A 23,612-nucleotide genomic window follows, 5' to 3' on the forward strand; every position below is an offset into this window, starting at 1 on the left:
GTTTGTCTTGCTTTTGAAGTATTTTCGCAATTTTCCCAACCGTCGATTTAGCAGCTGTGGAGCAGCTGCAGGGCTGCAGTGTACAGCACCGTGCTGCACAGTGCCACAGCACGTGTGCCACAGCTGGTGTTTTGAAGCTGGTTTGTTAGCTGAAGCCAGCCGCGGTACAAAGAAGATACGGCGACGATTACGAACGATCACGACTGTGGCCACAAGGAAACCAAAACTTTGGGTGCGTACGATCTGTGCGATATGCATTCAACAAGACTCCTCGGGATCCGTCTGCTAGCCGAATCGTGCAGACGACGCGCCAGTGACGCTCGCCTCACGCACGTTGATGATTATGGCGGCGCCAAAATGGTGGACGTTTCGAACAAGCCAGGCACCGTCCGAACGGCGACTGCTTCGGGCAGGGTCCTCCTGGGCAAAAAGGTCTTCGACTTGGTCAAGTCCAACCAAATGAAGAAAGGTGACGTGCTGTCCACCGCTCAGCTCGCCGGCATCTGCGCCGCCAAGCAGACGTCCCAGCTGATTCCGCTGTGTCATCCGGTAGCGCTGAGCAAGGTTGACGTTACCCTGACTTTGGTGGAAGAAACTCACGAAGTCAGCGTGAACGGGTACGCCAAATGCACGGGCCAGACAGGTGTCGAGATGGAAGCACTGACTGCGGTCGCGGTCGCGGCGTTGACTGTCTACGACATGTGCAAAGCGGTCAGCCGCGAGATGAGAATAACCGACATACGGTTGACCTCTAAAACTGGTGGGACTAGGGGAGACTACCAGGAATAAAATGTTACTGACAAAAGCTTTTCAATTTATTTTTTCTTTAGTGCATATGTCTATTGAGGTTACCTCCTACATACCCAACATCGAAACACTTAGTTCGCAATAGCGTTTTGCCACTCCAATGTTCAAACCTTAGCTTCTGAAAGGGTTGCCCATTCATTTTTTGTTATGCTGCACAGACTCCTCTGGTGCATGCTAGCTATTCACCTTTTCAGGACTTGTACCCCAGAAGAAAAATGCTGAGGTGCTGGTCTGGACGCATGCACGGCCCGCACAGTGTTTAATATTTCGCAAAAGAGAGCTACTGTGCATGCTCAGAAAATGTTCCACAGTCATTTAGGCAAAGATGGCAGCGAGCGGTCTACAAAGCAGGCGAGCTGGTGACAATTCATCTTTGAAAAATCTTGAGACTGAGGAAAACAGAGAAAAGGGGACACCACGCACAACCTGAAACACAGCTCAAGGATTTCCTTTGCAAAATCGCCGGATAACAGCGGAGTTGTTGAGGTCATGCTGTTCGCTGGGCATTAGTAGGAACAATGGGGATCGAGCTTTACCTTCATGGCACAAATACCCACAGCTTGTGACTGCGAACTCACCCCTGCAGGTAAATAGTAAGCAGCTATGGTGTCTCGGGACCCAGAGTCACAATACCCCCAAAATGAAGAAGGGCATTATTGCTCAGTTTACTTTCCTTAAACGGAGTGTTTAGAGTTCCGTCCAGACAGAACAGTAGCAGACGCAGTACAGTTCCGTCCAGACGGAACGATAGCAGGCCCAGTAGAGTTCCGTCCAGAAGGAAAGGTAGCTGGCCCAGTAAAGTTCCATCCAGATGGAAGGGCAGCAAGCCTCGTAGAGCCCCTTTGGTTCCGTCCCCAGGGCCCAGTAGAGGATATATTGTTCCTTTTCGTCCAAGCTAGAGTAACAATAACAAGCTCTCAATCAATTTGTTGGGACACCAAAGGTGTTTTTTTTTTGCAGTTACTTACAAGGTGGCGCCATAATACCAGGTTTTTATTAAAAGATCCCATTACAAATTTATGCGCTGCAATCAAGGAGAAACATTGTGGAAAGTTAAGACAGGGAGTGCTTCTTCATTACAACGATGCACCCAGCCTCAGGTCTTGCATTACAATGGTTGCCATTCCCAAATAGAGCTTTGAAAATGGTATCTGCCACATTCACTGTATCTGGCTCCCAGTAACTACTTTTAGAAAAAAAGAAAGAGACAAGCCTGCATGGGAGGCGAATTTTAATCGGTACATGACGTAATATAAGCCAGAGATGTGCAGTTTGCAGAGGTTGGACAAGCTTTTTTCCAGGAAGGAGTAGAAATGTTATAGGATTGCTGGAACAAGTGCATTTTACTTGAAGAAGACTACATTAAAAATAACATAGGAACATTGCCAATTGTTACTCCATTAATGGGTCAGGGTAGGAGCATAGGGATAAATCCTTGTGCATGCTGGACGGAGCTTCAGTGGCGCGTTTCTCTTTCGTCTGGACGGAACTTTAGCAGCGGTTATAATTCCCTCGGGATGGAACCCTACAAGGTTTGGTAACTTTCCGTCTGGATGAAACTCTAGTGGCGACTATTGTTTCATCTGGACAGAACCCTAGCCACAGCCTTCTTCTAAAACATTACAAAATATGAAAAGTATATTTTTATGTAATATATAAACTTACATGCATATAGTTATGTTAGTCAGCACAGAGTCCTATTTGTTTGGGAACTATCGACTTACCATTTTTAATAGGAGTAAGACATGGACGAAGTACACCTAGTGTGGGAAAGTTTTCTTTTCTTATCAGAAAAGAAAGAAAAAAAAACAGGTACAGTGCAAAACAAAAAAAGGTTTAATCCATGTTTTTTTTGTTTTTTTTTTCGCTTATGTAAAGTTGGTGTATTTATTTTTCTTGTGACGACACTGGGCCTTGGCGTATTTTTGCCATAATATTTTTGTGTTCAGTTAGAGGTATGTAAGATAGACATTATACATTTTTCAATAATGCACTTCTTTAGTTTATTCTGCATTAAAAAAAACAACAAAAACTACTGGTCCTTGCAAATTTAGACAAGTCGATAAGCACCAACAGCATGGACACAAAGTTGAAGAGACATACCTACTTGGATCTCCATTCGTACGACACAAAAAAAGTGATTTATCACAATGGCATCTCATGGCCAAGCACAGTTTCATTCTCGTCAGAAGAACACAAACACAAAAAGCACCATCCCCCCACAAATTTGAACCATTTCACAAAGATTTACAACCACTGCTGACTCATGCCAGCAATGCAAATATGTACATAAGATATGTATACTATTTACAAGTGTGTACACCGTTTGGAAGAAAAAAAATGTCCGACCCACACTTATACAAGCTCCCACATTCCCATAAATATACACCGCATGTAAAAAAAAAAGCCAGTCTCGCAATGCCTAGTCAATACGCATCACAAACAATAACAGACAAGGAAGAATGTTTTAAATTAGCAGAGGTTAGAAGCATGGCGTATTGGGGACACATGAAATTCATCTCCCTGAGCAGAACCAAGAGTGACTCGGCAAGATCAAAGGTGACTCGAAAAAATCACGGGCATTTTCAAAGAATCGTAAACGAGTCACAATATATAGAAGTGACTAAGCCCAGAAACAAAAGTCCTCCCCACAACCAAAAAAAAAAAAGTCACTCAAAGAAAAAACACAAAAGAAACAATCGGCCAGCGAAACCTTTGGCAAGAAAAAAAAAACGACAAAAACAACTTAAGTATGCGAATGTGCAAAACCGTTTGATCGTCTGCAGATGGCAGGAACCTTGCCCACCTCTCTGCTCAGCTTGGCCCCCTTTGAACGCTACAAATGTTCCAACTCAGTGTCTGTACCAAAATCATGCAAAAACCAAAAGTCCATTTGCATTCGTAAATAAAAAACTAAACAGAGCAAGAACAAACATGTTAAAAACACAACATGGCATGGACAAGAGCCGGTGCAAGTATCAGCACCTCCGATGCGCAGGACACGACACAGATTGGCATTTTGCATAGGATTCAGCAGTGGTGAATGCTCCGAACACCGAAGAAAAGAAAAAAAGTGACTAGTATGGCCGTGGGCAACCACGAAAGCACCTGGTCGTGCGACAAACTGGCAGTTTTCCTTGTACAAAAGCACGGCTCGTGCGCCGCACACGAACGTAGAGGTCCATAATGCACATTGGTGATGTGAACACACCTTTCTCAAAGGACGGAAAGTTGCTGCTTGAGCAACTGCCAGCACTTGAAGCACTGTATGGCAGAGCGAAACTTGCAACGGGATGCCGTGATGAAAGTAGATTGCATCCCTGGTTCCATCCAAGATCCTCTTCCAGACCACGATCCAAAGTCGGTTCTCAATAGGTCGCCATCGAGCATCCCCACTAGTAATTCATGTTTGCTGTGCACACGGTAATCCAGCGTTACTAATAGCTCTGCCCCGCCCAAACAGAAAGTTTATCAAACCCGTCACAGGCGTTGCTGGCAACCGTGCTGCACTTCAAAAATCTTTACTTGCGTTTCTCGCCGTGACACAGACTCCTTTTAGGAAGATGTTCCCATCACGTTCACGGGAACAGTTGGTCAACGGTCAGTTTGGTAGGGTCGGACCGTAATAGCAATGCAACTGACAGAAAAGCAAGAAAGTAAGAACTCAGAATGCTCTCTTTCTCCGAGGCAGTGTAAAAGGTCACTGTAAAATGGTCTGTGTAAAAGCTCGAAATTTAGTTTACCCTGTTCAAGGCTTCAGAAAGGCACCGGAGATTGAAGGACCAAGGGGCCCGACGATTCGACTTAGCTCGAAACGTGTGAACTGCGTGTGGGAAACTTGCAGCAAAGTTAAGAGGCACGGCTCAGAAACAAACGATCAGCCCCCCTCAAGCTTGTTCGTATAAAAAAAAAAAGTCCTAGTGCATCCGCAACATCCCCTTAAATTTATCTCCACAAAGCGGGCAACGAAAATGATGGCGACACAGCAGTTCAGGCATCCAGATTTGGAAGTTGAAACAAATCTCCCAAAAAAAGCATGTCTGCTCGTACATTTGTAAGTCCAGGCCCGAGCATGTCAAATGCCATAAACGCTGTCATCCACGTCTTCTCATCCACAATGAACGAAAACCGAGCACGAATGGTGGGGTTGACCTCTCGTCCTAGCACCGCAGATTCACAAGTCCGGCGGCAACAAATTCACTACAAAAAAGTTTTAAGCGCTCCGTCACAAGAGGAGGCTACGTGGGCAGGGACACCGTGACGTCTTCCAGCGACGAAGAGGGCCGCTGCGAAAGGCAGTACGATGAAGTCAGTCCTGGCGAAGGCAGTCCCAGTGAAGACAGCACCGACGGACTCGGGGCAGAGGACGCGAACGACGAGAAGTCGTCTCCGGGGGTGTGGCAGGCCGAGCGGAAGACGACGGCTACGTTTCTGGATCCGCGGGACCACGACACCGACCGTGTGGAGTCCCGTGTCCTCTTCCGCGTGCGCTCTTCTATCAGCGTGAGCACGACGTCGCCCGGCGTCAGGCTTGTCTGCAGGGCGCGAACCACGAACCTGCAGGGGACGAAGTGATGTCGGATGATTAACAGATCTCTTGAAAAGAGGATCCGAAAACAATGCAAAGCCGTCTTGGACGCCCTTCACGACTTTGCATGTGAAGCAGGCCTTCAAAACATTTAGTGCATTCTTCTTTAGTGACGTATCCCTCATATCATATTCCTTTCACTAGAAGCTCATGAGCCAGTAGCGATCATACTAAGTATTTCTGAATTTAAAACCTATTTTCGATCAATCAATCAATCCAGATGAGTGATTCTTTTCCCTATCTTTAAGTACTAATTGTGGTCAGAATCTAAGGTAATGTACAGTATAGACCACTTACAACGTAACCGCTTATAGTGCAGGACCGGGTATAACACGTTTTTTTTTAACCACCGGTTCGCCTCCCATAGAACTCCATGTAATTACATACCGCTTAAAATGCAGGCGTGCGAAGGGAAATACCGGTTATAGTGCGGTTTCTGGAACGACCGGCGACACTCAATAACGCCACTCGCGGGGAAAGGAGGTTGCTCGAGGAAGCGAAGAGAAGCAAAGAGAGAGGCTTCAGTTGCCATAGCGATGGAGGGACGCACGCACGTGTCGTTCTTGTGCGTGCACATACTAGAAGGAAAGATCCACCTACTCGTGCGGCGATGTCGTGGTGGCACTCTCAAGACGGCAGAAACGCTCGTGTCGTCGTGTTTCTTTACTTTGACTACAGTGGTGATTTCTAAGCATTTGCGTCCTCGAACATCGCCCGGATTTTTTATTTGGCGCATTTCATGCGTGTGCTCAAGTTGAAGGTATTACTGGTGCGTACCGTATGAAGGACGCGAATTTTCACGCGTTTTCATCACCGGAGAAAAGTGATTAGGGTTAGCAATCCTGAACGCTCGCAACGTCCGTCCGCAACCCGTGACGCCGTTAACAGGCTGCGCCAGGCAAAAGCCGCTCATTGTTTTCAAAATGTGTGACACACTTGAGACAGAACTGTACTAGTCTGGTGAAATAAAGACTTTCCTCAAACTCAGCTTTATTTTTCATCTAACATAAAACAATTTCTTTTACAAAGGTAAGTTGTCTCATGGCATGTATTTTGGCCTGAAAAATTGATGTTTCGGTTATAGCGCGGTACCACTTATAGTGTGGATTTTTGCGACTCCCGCGACATACGTTATATGCGGTCTACACTGTATTATGAATCCTGCATGGCTGTCAAGCATTAAAGACATTTTAACAAGTCTGGTGCTTGACATACAAGTAACATTCTCGTTAAAACTGATACCTGTTTAAGGAATCCAAGGTTACTACTTTCCAAAGTAAGAGACATGGGCTTTCAAGATGTGCTCAGAAGCACTTAGTAATGTCTCAATAAATTTACTGTTACTGGAGACTAGATGAATATATTTCTTATAAGACAACAACCATTAAGCGAGAGTGTGAAAAAATTTTTTTGTTAGAAATTAGCATTTATGCCATCTGCTAAAAAGTTGAATAAAAACCAGACAGTTTCAGATGCTAAAATAATAAAATTGCCCCTTGCAGTTAAATGAAGGAATACAGGAAAGCCAAGACTGGCAGAGCATTGATAAAAGTGACTAAGAAGACTGGGACTCAGCTGGTAAACCACTTGCTGAAAGCGTGAATAAATGAGGAGTCACCTGGGCAGACAGCAGATGACTGGAATGAGCAGGAGGCAAAGCCAGAACTGGGCAGTCAGCATGGCGTGCTGCATCACCCAGAAGGGGTTCTGCAGCGACGGCGAGTCGTAGCAAAGGCCGTTGTACATCAACGCAAACCCAAAGTAGACGAAGAAGCTCGCCACTATCGACATCCCGTGCATCAGCGTCTGATGAAAAAGAAAGGCACTGGCGTCGGTTAAATGTGCAACGCGGACGGCGTGCGTCGAGCGAGAATTCATAGGCTTCGTAAGCCTTTGAAATGAAAATTTAGGCACAATATCGAGTTGTAAAGGCAGAATTCATTTTCATACTTTAGTATGAAAGAGGAAAAACATGAAGGAAAGGACAGACGATTACTCTTTTTCAAAAGACAATGGCTGTCTGTCCTTGTCCTTTGCATTTTCATTTCTTTTAAACTGAAGTGCTCTATGGATAACACACTCGAATCGATTCAGTATTTATTGTTGTCGGAGATATGAACACTGCATAGCTATCGTAGCAAACTTGAGAAAACGCTAAGAAAACTACCAATGCAGCCCCTCTACGGCTAAAACTGACATCGCAAAGGAATTGACAGTGAAGCAGAGTTGAAACATGCTCGTAACACTGTTGGAGGAATTTGAGGCATACTAATCGACTGAGGATTCTTTGCAAATAACTGTCTACTCTATACTTTGTTTCACCGATGGACTGCAGATGACGCTACAAGCCATCCCGACCAATCACCAATCTAGTGCTGTGGGTGCATCATGTGACTACGTGGTTTGCGCATCACTGCTTCCTTTCCAAAAAACACGTGACACTCACACTTCGTTTAAAATTTATTTTGTACTGCTAGACGTCGACTGGCCAAAGCAGGAGTGGGTAAAGGTTGAGAAAATACATTATCATAATATACAGTAACAGAAATGATGTCACCATAATACACAGTAATTGAAATGACATAATCGCATGAAATTAGATTGGCTCCAATGGCGTGAGGTGTCTGCTGCGGTTCGTCGTAAGGTGAGACGAAGCACAGACAGGTTCTAGTGTAATCACTGGTGGTAGCAAGAGCAAGACTAATACTTGACTAAAGCTAATAAGACAAACTCTACGAAGGATACCGACACGCACGTGAAAGAGAGAGAAAAAAAATGAGCAGTCCTGTGTTAATCTACAGTACAGTCACAGCTAAGTTGTTGGAAATCAGTGCCGCGTTCACGCGCCATGGGGTGCGTGAACAGAAACATTAGAAACAAAACAGACATCCAACCATATTGTTCAGACTGCTTTTGCTTCTTTTTTTGTTCCGGAGCGCAGGAGCGCAGGAAAATGCGCCTCCCAGAACGAGCTCTAGGCACTGACAGTGCTATGACGGCATTCTATTTCTTTAGTAGTATGCGACGACCACTTGCAGTGGTTGTCACATACTACAAAAAAATTGCGGTGGCTTAGCTCGGCTATGCCAGGATATACGTAGCATGAACTTATGGGCACAAATGAGAAACACTATCCAGCGGCTCCGGTGCAGCGTCAGACTTGGCTACTGCGCAACGGAGGTGCACAGCTGGGCACGCGGCGATGCCAGTGCGTCTGCCGCGGCTATGACGTCACTCCTCTGGAATGCGCAGACTGGCCAGCAGGGATGGGCAAAATACATGCAAATATGTATCGAAATACAAATACAAAATACTGCGTCAAAAATGTATTTAATTACAAATCTAATTACATTTTCAAAAAAGCATTTAAGTACAAGATACAAATACATCCCAATGTCTTCGGCCTCCTCCAAATACTTCTCCAAATACATTCCTCAAAATTTGCATCAGCCACTTCAGGGCACCTGCAACGGGTTTCTGGGTATCTCATCTTAATTTTGCATCGCACACTCGGGAGTTGGTGTGCGAGGCTCTAGTAACGTAATAGAAATATAATCATAAAAAAATGTAATCAGCTTAGACGTAATAGGTGAAATAAGTACAGAGCTTCAAGCAGCTTTTTGTCGATCACATTTTGGTATAGACCAACAAAGAACCGAAACGACCAAGACGCGCATCACTAGCTGGAGAATTTTTTATTGCTGCTACTCGCACCAGTTACGAAAATCTGGACGACCCGTGCATTTAGAATGTTCCAGGCAAAAATATGGAGGTAAATCAGGCTGGAAAACATCAAAAGTTGTTAAAGGCACTTATTTAACCAGTCTGCCCTGGACTAGCACCGTAATCACAAAGTCACTAAACGCTTGTGCTTGATTGAGAGACACTGCATTTGGTGCAGAACATTGTTTTCTTCCTGCTCTGGAGGGTGCCTTTAAAATAAAGCTGGAGGAGAAAAAGAAAAAAGCCCCATGGCCGAACGAAGAATGGAGACTATATCTTATAACCACATGCATAAAAACAAGATGTATTTTCGCCCGCAAAATTGTATTTAATTACAATTGTATTGGAAATAACCCACGTTTTAGTATTTAAATACACACGTGAAATACATTACCCAATTTGTAATTAAATACAAAGGCAAAATACACAAAGTATTTAAAATACGTATTTCAAATACTTGTATTTGAAATACTGCCCATGCCTGCCGGCCAGGCACACGCGGCGGCGGCAGAGTGCACGGCGGCGGCTGCTCCGGCGCGCCAGCTCTGCGCCGTGTGACGTCACTGCTCCTCGCGCGTGCGCAGCACGGAGCACGGCTCATTATGCGAGACACGCGAAACTGCTCAACCTCGGCCAGTGTAGCTCACGCTACAAAACCCTACAATAAGATGAATTGTTATAGATGTGGCGTAGCTCTGCCCTCTGCTTCGCACGCAGCGGACCCGGGTTCAATACCCTCGAGCGGTGGGCGGTCTTTTGCAAGGATTTGGCAACATCGACGACGGACACCCTGTGACCCTACAACTACAACATCGACAACAACATCAACGGCTACAACATTATTAACAGACGTCTTTCCCAGAGGTGGAAAGAGCCCATAACAGCTAGCAATGTAAGAAATGAAGCGCTCCTTACCCATGACTTGCACTCAATAGCCACATGAAGCATCTGGACGAAGAAGCAGGCTGTGCAGATGGTGGTCCCAAACTCCCAGATGTCCACGTCGCTGTCGTAGTAGACCTTCGTGTCGCACGGGCAGAAAGGGGCAAGGGAAAAGAGGACGGGCGAGCGAGGTAAGTAAAAGGGCGAGGGGATATATGGGGGAGGGGAAACTTCGAGCAAAAGCACGAACCCATCTAAACATGCAAGCAAGAACACTACTAGTTGGTTGGAAGCCTAAGTCACTGAGCAGTCACATACCGCAGACACTCCAAAGCAGTGCTCCGGAGTATCTGTGACTGTGACAGGGAAAAGCTTCAGGTCGTTACATGCAGGTGGCTATTTTTCCGGACCCTTTTTGTGGCGTCTCGTCGGCCTACGCTGGCACCATTGCGATCACCAGCAGCCGATCGGGCGGTTTTATCTGGCTTCAGTTGACACAAGAAGATGCGGCATCCTAGAGATTACTCGGTGACTCTACCGGAAGCCTCAAAGAGGGGATGGCGGCAAGAAGACAATCACCTGTTGCATCACTAGGAACCTGCCACGAGAACTAGTTGCGAAAGAAGGCCAAGGGAGCAAGCGAGAGAAAGATGGAAAAACATAAAACAAAAAAGATGGTTTTAGAAATAAGTTTGACAAGACGAGGGGAATTGGTTGCTAAAAGAGGTGAACAGAAGGTACGGTATCTTTCCCAGGGACACGACAGCTCGAAAAAGTGCAAAAGGGTTCCTCACCAGAAATGGCACGAAGTAGATGATGATGCTCTGGTAGAGAGCGTCCAGCATGTTGACCCAGAACGAGTACTTTGTGTATGTCTGCACAAGGGAGAAACACAAGATGTTCGTCACAAATCAAATATGAGACGCAAAAAAAAAAAAATGAAAAGCTGCAGGTGAAGAAAGAGATTTAAGCATGGATCTAAAAGGTGCAAAGAAAAGTTCTCAAAAACCACGCCGCATTAAAAATGCGATACACAGAAGATATGAAACCTAGCGTAAAGTTCAAGGTTCAACCACAGGGCTAAACTTTTTCGCTGAACTCAGTGAAGAAAACATTCCTAAAGACAAGCTGGAGTGCAGAAAATCGGTTAATCAAATTTTAACAAAAATGCTGAAGACAAATTATTATATTTTCTGGAATATAGTCCGCACCCGGTGCATAGTCCGCAGGAGAAAATATGGGATCAAAATAAGATATTGCTTAGATAGGCTGGACCTGGTGCATAGTGCGCATGCTGTGCGCATGCTGTGCAAAGTCTGCACTTAGTGCCTAGTCCCAATGTAAAAATTATCATACACAGCACACCTTGACAAATGCCTGCTGTATTAGCTCACAAGGAAGCTTGTTTCAGACATAAATCAACAATAATATACCCTGTTATTCATAAAATCCTTCACGTCTTGTAACATTGAACGATCTAGAAAAAACAAATCCTTGTATAGTTCACACCCATAGATAGCCTGCACTGGGTAGAATTGCAATTTTTAAACATGTATAGTCCGTGGACTGCACAGCAAAAAATATGGTACAGTCTAAGCTCGTTATAACAGACCTTGGTCTTGACCAAGATTTCGGTCTGTTGTAAGAGGAGTATGTTGTATGCAGATATGAAGTTCAGTCAATAGTATGTAGATCAAAACCAACCGAACTTGACAAATCTGCATGTTATATCCAAATGTCTGTTATAACCAGGTCTGTTATAATGAGCGTAAACTGTATAAGGCAGCGAATCTAATATAAAAGACAAGCTTGGCATTTAAGACTAGAATCATGCTTAAACCAAATGTTGGAAACAGAGACCAGGCATAAAGAATCAGACACCAAAATTGAAGAAAAGCAAGTTTAATGACGTAATCAAGGCAGAGAGTTGCACGAGATGTTCTACTGTTGCATACAATACTTCATGGCGAAATAATAGCACCTTGCTATGTCTGTTAACGTGCCTCTACATAACAGCAGGCACTCCCACTTGTTTTATCTTGGATCTCAGAAGAAAATGTGAGAATAGAAAAATCGCCCAAATGCAAGTGTCTTTCAATGCCATTTCACCAAATATCTTTTTACCCTCTACCCAATTGTGTCTCTTTTAAATGCGAACCTAAAACTTTGCTTTACATGTCATAACTAAATCGCTTTCCTATCTGTGTTGATCACATAGTACCTACATATGTGCCTTTGGTTGTTCTGAGACATAGAATAATGAAGTATATTACTACTATTACCATGTCAGTATCCCAAACAGGTCCAAGGTCAGGTCAACTAAAGCCAAGGGCAAAGGCTATACACCTTTCCAAAAACCGCTCCCTAGGCTGCCGCCACGTTGCTGACGATAATGCAGCTGGTGCGACTGTCGCATCCTCTATCAGCTAGAAATGTTCTGCCTCTCTCTTGAACTGCCGAAACCTACTCAGCATAATTCTCTACGCATGCTTTGCGGCACTGCATTCTAAGTTTTCCGACCTCCCTTGAAACTTTCTACTTTTATTTTTTATTTGCACGCTGCATACACCTCTCGGCATTCATGGGAAATGAAGGAAAAGAACAAGATTGAACTGCCCTCTACGCGATTTTGCGAGCAATGACGACTGTTCTCCCCACTTCAGGAGATTTCATTTTATTTCATTTATTTACTCTCAGGGCCCGAAGGCATTACAGAGAGGACTGAATTAGTTACTCAAAAATACAAGAACATAACGCAAACAAGGCGAAAATACATTAATATCAGTGAACAAGCCAAAAACTACATCAATACAAGAATTAAGAAAAAAAAAGAACGTTGCTGAAGAACATTATTTAAAAAAATTGTAATTGCAGTTCTAAAATCAGCGCCATCAGTTATTGAGACTATTGATGCGGGAAGGCGATTCCAATCAATGAATGCCTGGGGGAGAAAAGAAGAATCAAAAATAGAGGTGCTACAATGGGGGATGCCTACTTCTTGTGAGTGATCTATGCGCAATGATATGTAAGATGGTTCTAAAGATGAAGTTCGATGAAGCGCCGGGATATAGTGATAAATCTTGTGAAATTAACATAAACAATATATATTCTTCTGCGAGAAGAGAGGCTAGAGAATGAGACATGCTTTCATAGAGGTGACACTGGCTGTGCGGTGATAGTTAGAAAGAATAAAACGAGCAGAAAGATTTTGAACCGACTCAAGAGATGATGCAAGGGTGAGTCCAGGGCCCAGATAGAGGCTGCATATTCTAGTTTAGTATGGATTAGAGTTTTATACAAAATTAACTTTAAAGAAACAGGAGCAAGCAAAAAATTTCTTTTGAGATAGCCTAGTAAGAGACTAGCATTGTTAGTGACATATTCAACATGGGTATTCCAGAGAAGGTCATTGTCAATATGATCACAGAGGTATTTATCAGAGGAAACAGAAAGGAGGGTGGAATGGTTAATGCAGTAGGGGGGACAAGCACTATTTTGATGAGACACTCTCATAGACCTACATCTAGAAATGTTAAGGTCCATAATCCCTGGAAGTCCTTTTTAGTCTGTCAAAAAAAAGCTGTTTGGGGAACGGATCAGTCGAGTTCGTTCCTTTGCATCGGTGCGTTGAAAAAAAGAAGCTCTCTCCAGAACGTTTCCATAAACAAAGTCTTCTTTGATTCTGTCCAATTGTCGAGAAGTGACAGTCGTTGACAATGTGCACGGATGTACTGTGCGTTATTCGGTCTTCCTCAAAGAAACCCTTTTCAGATAAGGCTGTGCCGTGGGGTACATACAATTTAAAGTTTGAATGTTGACACTCACTAACTTCATGCCTTTCAGCTATCTCCTGCTGTAAATCATTTTCGACAGCTAGGCGCTTTGTCGATCGACGTGGCTGAGCAGGTGGTGCTGTCAAAACTCGTAGTAAAATAAGATAAACATTCCAGTCGCATTCATTCTATTGCGCATGCACTTAACGAAAATAGCTTAAGACGTTTTTAGTTTCAAATGTGGTACAATGCTCTCTCGATGTCCCCGAGAAAACATGTACACCATAAAATGCAAAAACATTGGGAAAAATCAAGAATCGAGCCGCCAGGAGTGTGAAATTGCACGTACGCACGCTGCGCTCGTCGAAATCAACAGTCCACTTGGTTAGGGTTAGCAGCGATGCGGGTGACAGACTAGTCTTAAACCCAAAGAACGGGCTTGAAAAAAGTTTTCTGGTCCCTGGAGCCATGCGTTTCTTGAAAAGGTGCATACCGAAATTGCAAAACTCAAACCAGCTTCTGAAATAGACCTGCAGCACGGTGCTTTTGAAGCCCCAGGGGTTATGGATGCTGGACCACCTCTGGTGGGTGAAGTACCGGTACCTTTGACCGCCGTCCGGGCGCGTAGAGTGCGGGCCTCTTGAGCAGGAGGTGCGCCGGGCAGTCCTGGTCATAGATGCCCAAGATGAGCGGGGGCAGCGATGTGAAGAGCACATTGTACAGCATCAGGTACAGTTGGTCAATCATCACTGCTCCCGTGAAGCCGCAGTACAGCTGGTACCAGAACAGGATGAAGATGAACGCCTGCAGACAGAAAAGCACAGAGTTTGAAAAAAGTCGTACTTGCACTTGCAGTGAGACCTCAGGTCAAGTGCCCCCTTTTCTACCGCTTTACAGCTTCAGAGAGAAATTTTGACGTTTTACCGCAAAGCTAAGTTTCCTTTAGCACATTTTGAACAAGCAAAGTCGGTCACTAGTTCCTGCGGTCTATTCGTTTCTGAGAAAATAAAAAGCCAATTTCAAAACGCGGGACAATAATTTCACTACAATGGCAAGAAAAAAAAAACTCGCATTAAAGAATTAAGGCAACTTTTTAACAGGGCAATGGGCTACAAAGGAATGTGTTTGCCACACATGTTCAAAAAGCACTGTAGTACAAAGAAAATGAACTTCAAATGCTATATAATCCTTGTGCAAAAAAACAAAACAAAAAACAGCAACCGTTTAGAAGTAAGTTGTCACGAAAGCACTGCAGCAAAATAATCATAACAAACACAATTGCTACGACCTCTTCCACGTCACTGTTGAGCCGCTTCAAACAGACAAACAAACAAATGAACCAAAAGTAACGCTTACAACCTTTCACACATCATCATCGAGCCTTTTTGCACAACAGCTCATATTCTGCTCGCTGTCCCGGTATCTGCATCAAGTAAGAAAGCTAAGCCACGTAGAAATCGGTGTCGTCTGTCAGAGGGGTGCGAGCCTACTCACGGCGTTCTTGTAGAAGAAGTAGACCACGGCACGTGCCAGCCTGTCGTAGCACCAGTGTCCGTGCACCAGAAGTAGCCGCTCGAGGTACCGGAATCGCGCAAGCGCAAAGTCGCTGGCCATGACGGCCTGCATCCCTTCCTGGCCGCTGATGCCCACGCCAATGTCTGCCGCCTGAATCATGCTCACGTCGTTCGCCCCGTCCCCTGTGAAAAAGGAACAGAGTCGCGTTGTTGACGTTCCAACAATTCAAGGCCTTGCACGTTTCATAATCGCACCGCGTGAGTGGTCGTTCCTGCTTGTTTTTGCTGAGGAAAAAGGAATTTGATGGCGCAAAACGTTCGCTGCGGAAGTTATACGTGTAGCGACAAAGCCACCGCAATGGCAGCCGACACGACGTAAACGCCAGCCACGCGTCGCTTCCGCAAGCAGATCGCCTTACGAGAAGCCCGAATGGGAATCTAGGAATCTCAAACGACAACCTACGATGAAACGCTGGCATCCATTCATACCAAAGCAAGGGCTTATGAATGTGCGGAGCACAAGTTTGTCTGCTTCTTTTGTAGGGGATGTGGCGACATCAGAATGCCGAGCTCTCATTGGCTCTGAACAAAGGATAATGGATAGACCTCAAAGCAAGCTGCCTTGAAGTCTATCCACTATGCTTCAATCAGAGCCAGAGAGCTTGGCGTTCTGACGTCCCTACAACCCCTACGAAAGAAGCAGAAAAACTTGCACTCCTCGTTGGCTTTGCTCAGAACACCAGGGTTGGCTGTTGTGCACAAAGTATGCCTATGAAGAGAGCAAGTGCTCATCCCCAACCACAAGGTAGGGGGCGATAAGTTTAACTGAAGGTAGGGGGCGATAAGTTTAAAACAAGAACAGCCTTGTTAAGACTGATTAGCAAGCTTTCTCTTTTCCTAGCTGTAAATAATAATGAAGAGAAATGAGATGAAAGAAGTTCTTGCGAGGTGCTCACCGATGGCAAGAGTGAGCACATTCAGTCGGTCCTTCACGAGCTTCACAACCGACGCCTGCAAGAGAGAGGTTTCCATTTGGCACGAGAGCAGAGTTGAGCGAGTGAGCAGTCGTGCACTTAATTAAAGAGGGTGAAATATGCCCGGGTATTGCGTAAGAAAATATTGAGCATATTCTAGGAGATGCTAGCACACTAAAACACAAAGTAATGGCAGGCATATAAAAAAGAAGGGGGGATCGGTGGCCGAGTGGGCTAAAGCGCACACCCAGCTCGACGCGCGTGGAGCGAAAGCTCGCGCTGCAGAACCCAGGGATCCTGGGTTCGAGCCCCACCCCTGCCCGTTTCGATATGGATGAGCATCGTACCGGCATGCGGTCGTGTATCACTACTGCGTGGTGCACGTTAAAGAACCCAGGCTAGCGGTTGTACCGCACTGGCTAAATTGCTCATCTACAGCGTGTGACTCGTCGCAACTTTAATGGCTGACCAACTACACGCTGTATAAATATCCCCACAACCCCAATTATTATTATAAAAAAGAAATTATCTCTACGTAACACAACCATGCTTAGCAATAAAATGCATACTAGAAATTTTCCCCCTGCCCAATGGCTATGTTGAACGTCAGCTAAACTGCAAATGGCTCATTTGATATAAAATCGTCAGGCACTCTTTTTGAAAAGAGATTGCCATAATATCCCAAGAGATAGCCCACCTAAAATCAAAATAAAATCAGTGAAAATAAGGAACAAGCTAACTTTCGGTGTGCAATAAAAAAAAGCTGAAAAAATTCTGGTTCTAGATTTTGTGATTTGCGAAACTTGTGAATTGTGATTCCAGGGAGGTGCAATGACCTAAAGATGACTGTCCTTCCCTGTCAGCAATGTTTGCTTACTTCCCATCTTGGCTAAGTAACAACATTTCTGCCGAGGTCACAATTGGCCAGGGCCCTACAATTACTAGAAACAAGCACCTTTTGGTGTTCTAAAAAAAAAAAAAAAATAGCAAATCGTGCCAGAGATGTTACAAGAGAGTAAACAAGATGCATTTAAGAGTGGAATGCAACAGCTAAGCATATAAACCCCCCTCGTTCCCCAGCTGTGCAAGCGTGTCTGTGTGGCCTAGTTGGTAGCGTCTCTGGCTCGCAACGGAAGGGTCTTGGGTTTGAATCCCGCCTAAAATTCTTCAAATTTTTTCTTGAAGGAAAATGCACTGCTTTAAGGGTTCTCCCCACGGTGGGTGGCAGTGGCTTTGCTACGCACCGCTCCGACTGACCGCCCACAGCTCGTATTCTGTTTTTCATGTCGGGGTGACGATGCGATTTCGCCTGCGCACATGGCTGCAGACCGTCGCCGTCGTACTCAGCAGGTCCGCGCACCGCTATGTTATCGTTCGCTATCGCATCGCTGACTGCCGCCACTGCTACACTGCTTCAAACAAAGGGCGCGGGCACGCTCAGCGTTTTTTTTCTTTTTCTATTTCATTGGCGCGCCGCCAGCAGTGCCCGGAGGGGGGGGAGAAACTAATAAACAAATGTGACAAACTAAAACCCCCCCCCCCCCCCCCCTTGGTAATGTCTACCCTTCAGAAATTCCTGGGGAGAACCCTGATCACTTTATTAAAGTGAAATCATCTGAGACATGCAGCAACCTTTAATTTGCATTATATGTCATGTTTTAATCACTTTCATTCCATGTGTGACGTCACGTTTCACGTGAGCACTGTGATTTGTTTGAAAATAATTAGGAATACAGTCGAACCTCGATATAACGAACTTCAATGTAACGAAATCCTCGATTTAACGAAGTATTTTATTTTTCATAATTTCTTGCCCATAGACCCCATGTATTTTTAGTCCCTATATAACGAAGTCTATTTTGCTGCTATTTCAATATAACGAAGCGACATTGCCGTAGAAGGCAATAAATAAATTAACTCTAAAAAACAAATTCGCAAAAAAATTGTGGTTTAAAAAAAAAAAAATTATGCGCAAACGCGAGCGCTTGATAGGTTACTTCACGGGGACAGGCCTTCCAACGTTCCTAGGCTGCCCGAGGATGCGGCGCCGGTAGCGCCGGCGAGGCATGCGGCAAAGCGGATTTCGCGAGGCTGGCCAGAAAATGCCGAGCAAAAAGTAAACACGGCATAACAGCATCACCACTGACATTCACTGATCATCATAGTCCACTGTACCGCGGGTAGCGCGGGAGCCAACTTCAGCGGGGGAGCGACGTGATGGCGCGACCGCGCGACCGCACGGGCAGTGCCATCTAGGAGAAGACCGATTATCGTCTTGCGAGCGTGATGTAAAGCAAAGGCGCAAGCACACTGTGGGCGCAAGGGGGCAAGTAAACTGTGCGGTCAAGAGTGCTGTGTAGGTTGGAAACATTGGCACCGCCTAAACTAAACAGCTTTATTTTTTAACCGGGCGGTTCACTTACGTGCTTGCTGCCATAAGGAAACGTAAAGTTCTTTTTTGGATGAGAAAGCAAACGTTTTGGACGCCATCCTGAAGAAACTGCCGAGATCACGAGCACTCGGGAAGTGCTCGACGCAATGGACGTACTGAGGAGGTATACGGCGTCGCATGGGCAGCAAGATGCCGTGCAAGCGCTCTGGGCGCTCGAACGCCGTATGACGCCGCCGACGCCGCTGCTACTGTCGGACAAGGCGCAAGCAAAACTCGCGGACTACTTTGCCCCTAAATAAATGTCATTTTCGGTGAGTTTTCATACCCGTAGAATGTTTCGAAATTTTTTTTTTTTTCGCATGCTAAAGCCAAATTTCGATTTAGCGAAATTTCAATGTAACGAAGTAAATTGCGAATTTTACCGACTTCGTTACATCGAGGTTCAACTGTACACACAGAATAGACGCTAATATTTTATACTCTGCCAACAGTAACTAAGAGATTTCCCCCAAATCCTGCCATAGTCACTGACAAAGTGAGAACAGCAGGGGGGGACTTCAGGCTGGAGGCTGGGCTTTCAGAAGACATGCACTGTCATTCTCATTCCGACAGTGACTATACATGGCAGCGTTCATCAGCTGTGACCGTGAATGGTTTAAACCAGAGAATCGTCGGGACTCGTTGGGAAAAGACCAATTAGGATCCACGCCAATAGGAGGTATTCACTGGACGCCATATTTAAGGGCGATGTTTAAAGCGCATGCTCAGAACGAGCTCACATTAATAGCCAGCTAGGACCGGCAACCTTGATGGTGCTAAGTGCACGCTCCAAAAGGACTGCGGATGCTCGCCGTCAGCACGCGCTCAGCAGCAGCGCACACAGATATGGCTGCCAGTGAATACTTCCTATAGACGCTAACCTTTCAAGCGCTCACCTTCTGCAGCGGGGTGGCCCTGCAGCAGAGCACCACGCCGCACTGTTGCGCCAGCTTCAGGAAGAGCTTGTCCACTGTCCGCTCCAGCACGTAGCTGAGCGTGCGGCCGTCCACTACAAGCGCCCGCTTGCGCCGCTGGCGCAGGGAGGCGCCGAAGCGGGGTCTCATCTCGTCCCCCTCTGTCCCCTCGTCCTCCACCTCGGAGCGGCCCCTCCGCCCGAACAGGAAGTTGCCGAGCTGCGCCAGGAGCATCGAGAACGAGGACGACCGCGTGCGTCCGTCCCCGCCGTCGATGTCGGAGGGACGCCGCGTCAGGCACCTGCCAATCTGCTCGAGGTAGAAGCGGATCGTCTCTTCCGTCGTTTCCTGTACCGTGAATGAACAGTGACAATGACATAAAAAAAACTGATGGATAAAGGCCGTTCGCACACTCGCGTCTGCTCAGAACCGAGTTCTTATGATCTCTTACGACGAGAGGAGATCCTGGCACCTTCTATGATGTGGCCCAGGAACTGCACTTCGCTAGAGCAAAGGTATTGCGGTATTTGAGAGCTCAAACGTAAGTGCTATCTATGAGAAAGGATTGTTTATAACATTGTCAACTATTTTTTGAGCCAATAGTGAAACAACGTGCGAAAAAAAAGAGGAAGGGGTGATGCCTTCGGTTGTAAGCAAATGCAAATATGTGAACCAGTCTTAAATAGAGACGGGTACTGTTCAGCTAACGCGGTAACTATCGCTGCAAGGGCGAGATGCTTTGCTCTAGCCCAAGACGGGCACTGGTCCCGCGGCACCGAAGGGAGCACAGACGTGCCCGCCATTTCTTAGTTGTGAAGTGAACTACTCTGGGTGGATGTGGTCACAAAGATTTCTGCCTATCACAATGCCGCGAATACAGGAATACAGCTGGGAAGTCCTTACAACACTTGTCACCGTAAAAGTTGTGCGAGCAGTTCTAAAGAACCGAGATTAAATTCACCTGAGAGCGTGCGTTGAGCGTTATGACTTCCATGTCTGTAGAGAAGAGGCGACAGGAGTACGCAATGTTCACCGCCGTCTCCTAAAACAAAAAGAAAAGAAAAAAGCAGGGGCGACTTTAGCACACTCCCTGAATCGCACGGCAGCACCATAAGACTAGATGCGGGGCTCTACCCACGAGTGCATGAACCCTCCGTCTAAAAGTCGTCTCTACTGGGTTGTTCTATATCTGTAGCCAGCTGCAAAATAATAGTACAATTAATAATAATAATAATAATCCTTTATTTGTATAATGCCCCAGAACAACCTATTGGTTACAGTGTGGTGGCACATAAAAAGTTTAAAAAGGGACAAAGAAAAAAAGCCAAAAGAAATAAGAGATACATAATTTGATGGAGAGATATCCTCAATAACGGCCAACTTTCTGATGTCACTTGCTGCTGTAGGCACAGCGCAAACGCTTCACCTCGTGCGAATCTGATTTCTGCACAAGCGCAGTGGCCATACCTGGTGTAGGCAAAGGCGGGTTTCTTTGTAAATATAGCGTGCTTGTGTATAAGTAGCGTTCCATGTTTTCGGATAAATCTGAAATCATCTATTCGAATTTATCCAATAGACTCCGAAATTTGATGTACTAATGCCAAAACAAAAAGAAGGCACTTTGCTATTAAGTTTGGACAGAGCATACGGTCAATGGTCTTGAGATAATGTCACCCCAGTTTCGCTTTCAAATCTCAGACTATTGACAAAAGGAACCTCAGCGCTTATCTCGTCAAGGTTCATGAGGACAACAGGTCTTTTGGGTCACAACGAAAGCAACTGTTCCGATTTTCCAGTTTGGGCCATAGTGCTTCAAAGAGGGGTTGTGTTTTTGTAACAGTGAAAGCTGCGAGCCATTGAGATTTCATAGAAGGGGAAAGGGGGGGCGGGCAGTTGAAGCTTCTATATAACACGCTTTACCACTCTACCAAGTGCAGCCGTGGTGTAGGTTGACAGATAGGATGCGTTGAATATAAGCTTCCTAGTGACTACATCCAAGAGTTTATTGATTGTTTGCAACTCTTGTCATGGGTAAAGTAGTATTGCCAATGGCAACGGCACCAATGCCAAATCTAGTTGAAGAAATATTAATTGATACAAACTTTTTCTTTTGAAGCTAGTGCACATTTACACCCGGATATCTTTTTATATAAAAAAACAAAGCAAAATAAGCTCCCAATTTCAGAAAATCAGAAATAAAAAAAAAATGAACTCCAATATACCCAGAATTTTTGGAAAAAGAAAAAAAAGACTCGGAAAAACACTTCCCGATTTTGGCGAAAAATAAACTCAGAATACACGCAATCCTATGTATAAGCCTGTAGGTTTTGAACTCGACGGTAGTGCAACACACACATTTGTAACAGCAAACAGGGATGCGCAGGAGCAATGCACCCACAATGGCTCCAACTCGCGTAAGTGCGTTGCCTAAACCCAGTACGAGACACCCAAACGACGTAAAAAAAGTAGAGCGCGGCAGGAACACTCCCTTCGAGCCCATCCACTCCGTGGGAAGCTTTAGTCAAGCCAGTTGCTTCGTACCCGTCAATGCAGACTGCCGAATTTCGACGTAAGAGAAAAGCGAGAAACGAGCGAAGAAGCAGTGGCGCCTTCGTCCAGTTCCCCGTCCTTTCACGTCTTGCGAAAATCTGAAAATCAAGCCGTTTACATCGACGGACCCACCTGCTTGTCGCCTGTGAGGACCCAGACGACGATGCCGGCCGCCCTGAGAGCTGCGATGGTTTCGGGCACCCCCTCCTGGAGCCGGTCCTCGATGCCTGTGGCCCCAAGGAGCTCCAGGTTCGTCTCCAGTAGCCTGGCCGACCGCAGCAGCCGCTCCTCCGCCTTTCCGACGCTCAACTCCGACGCCTTGTGCTGCTCCAGCCATTCCTCGTACTCCTCGTCTTCCAGCACCTGGCACGGCGTTCGGAAGCCGTTGCAGTCCGTCGGCAAGCGAGGTTCGGCAAACGGTCGTACTCGCTACCGCTCCGCCGAGAAGACGATGCCGACGCGTTAGCTCTACTCAATCCCACAAAAACGAAGAAGCGGTAATAGCTCGACTCTACCGGTCGACGACTGAAACAAATATGCGACGTTTTCGTCCAAATAACGGCTGGTTTGTGCAATCTTTACGATTTGTGCCGTGAGAATTTGTCGAGAATATGAGGTCATGCTTTGAAGACGTAAGTTAAACTCTTCTGCACTTCTTTCTGCTTACCATAAAATACCAAGGGAGCACCCACCCAACTTTCAATGATAACTAGGTTAACCTAGACATGGGTGCTTGTCCGGTCAAATCAAGCAATTCACATGTAATCTGCAGACTTCCCAAGTTTAGGAAATGTTAATAAGTGGGTACTTGAACAAACTGGGTGCTTCTCCGGTATTTTATGGTAGGTGGCTCCTTGGAATTAGAATGAAAACTCCAAACTGGCAGAAAGAAGGGCAAGAGAGTAAACAAGATATTGTCACGAAGAACAGGAACAGAAGCGGCGAAAATCCCGCTTCAAACTGAAAGTTTAACGGGGGGCAAACTTGTGTCAAACAAAATAAAGAATGAGCATCGAGACAGCAGAAAAGCGGACGGAAATTTGGCGGCGTAACAGCAAGCAAGAGCAAGAGCGACTCGACAGGGTCCCGCGAAGCTCCTTATCTAGTGTGTGTCGGTATCTCGGAAATTTGGCCCAGAAGGATCGATCGTTAAGCGTTCGGGGTGAGAATGAACAGGCACTTTTGATAATAAGAAAGTGCGACGAAATCATAAAAGTTACGTCCCGAGTAAGAATAAACCTGAATCTTATAGAAGTCTGTGATCGAATGTTGCTTGCTCGACCCTGCACATTGCAATATATTTAAGTTAGCTATGAATTTAGTTATTGTTATGACAAGAGTCACTGGGAAGTGCCAGAGCATGACACTCCTTCCCCTGACAACCTTCAAATGCTTCAGTATTGTGCTTACTTGCCATGCTCGGGAACTTGGACTGCCCTGCACTTTTGGCTCATTG

The 23,612-nt window shown here is 45.6% G+C and overlaps 2 protein-coding genes across 2 annotated transcripts in view; one reads left to right on the top strand and one right to left on the bottom strand.

The window, feature by feature from the left end:
* The first annotated feature begins 126 nt into the window (after window positions 1-126).
* LOC8051015 (cyclic pyranopterin monophosphate synthase-like) lies at window positions 127-795 on the top strand. The gene has a single exon (XM_002433908.5). The coding sequence runs from the start codon at window positions 253-255 to the stop codon at window positions 787-789; it is 537 nt and encodes a 178-aa protein (XP_002433953.2). The 5' UTR covers window positions 127-252; the 3' UTR covers window positions 790-795.
* A 1,990-nt stretch (window positions 796-2,785) lies between these two features.
* The window catches only part of LOC8051014 (phospholipid-transporting ATPase VB), a 91,759-nt gene continuing 70,932 nt past the window's right edge, over window positions 2,786-23,612 (bottom strand). The window contains exons 13-22 of the mRNA XM_042289952.1: window positions 22,289-22,519; window positions 20,568-20,648; window positions 19,589-19,954; window positions 16,244-16,298; window positions 15,268-15,470; window positions 14,377-14,577; window positions 10,795-10,875; window positions 10,034-10,138; window positions 7,014-7,201; window positions 2,786-5,364 (exon numbers count right to left, since the gene is read on the bottom strand). Coding sequence (XP_042145886.1) covers window positions 5,046-5,364; window positions 7,014-7,201; window positions 10,034-10,138; window positions 10,795-10,875; window positions 14,377-14,577; window positions 15,268-15,470; window positions 16,244-16,298; window positions 19,589-19,954; window positions 20,568-20,648; window positions 22,289-22,519 — 1,830 coding nt within the window. The 3' untranslated portion in view covers window positions 2,786-5,045. The remainder of the gene's footprint in view (window positions 5,365-7,013; window positions 7,202-10,033; window positions 10,139-10,794; window positions 10,876-14,376; window positions 14,578-15,267; window positions 15,471-16,243; window positions 16,299-19,588; window positions 19,955-20,567; window positions 20,649-22,288; window positions 22,520-23,612) is intronic.

Source organism: Ixodes scapularis, unplaced genomic scaffold (genome assembly GCF_016920785.2).
Source record: "Ixodes scapularis isolate PalLabHiFi unplaced genomic scaffold, ASM1692078v2 PGA_scaffold13__105_contigs__length_92229423, whole genome shotgun sequence".
Taxonomy (NCBI): Eukaryota; Metazoa; Arthropoda; class Arachnida; order Ixodida; family Ixodidae; genus Ixodes; species Ixodes scapularis.

Coding starts and splice junctions, on each gene's coding strand:
- LOC8051015 (XM_002433908.5), top strand. CDS start 253: ATGCATTCAACAAGACTCCTCGGGATCCGTCTGCTAGCCGAATCGTGC.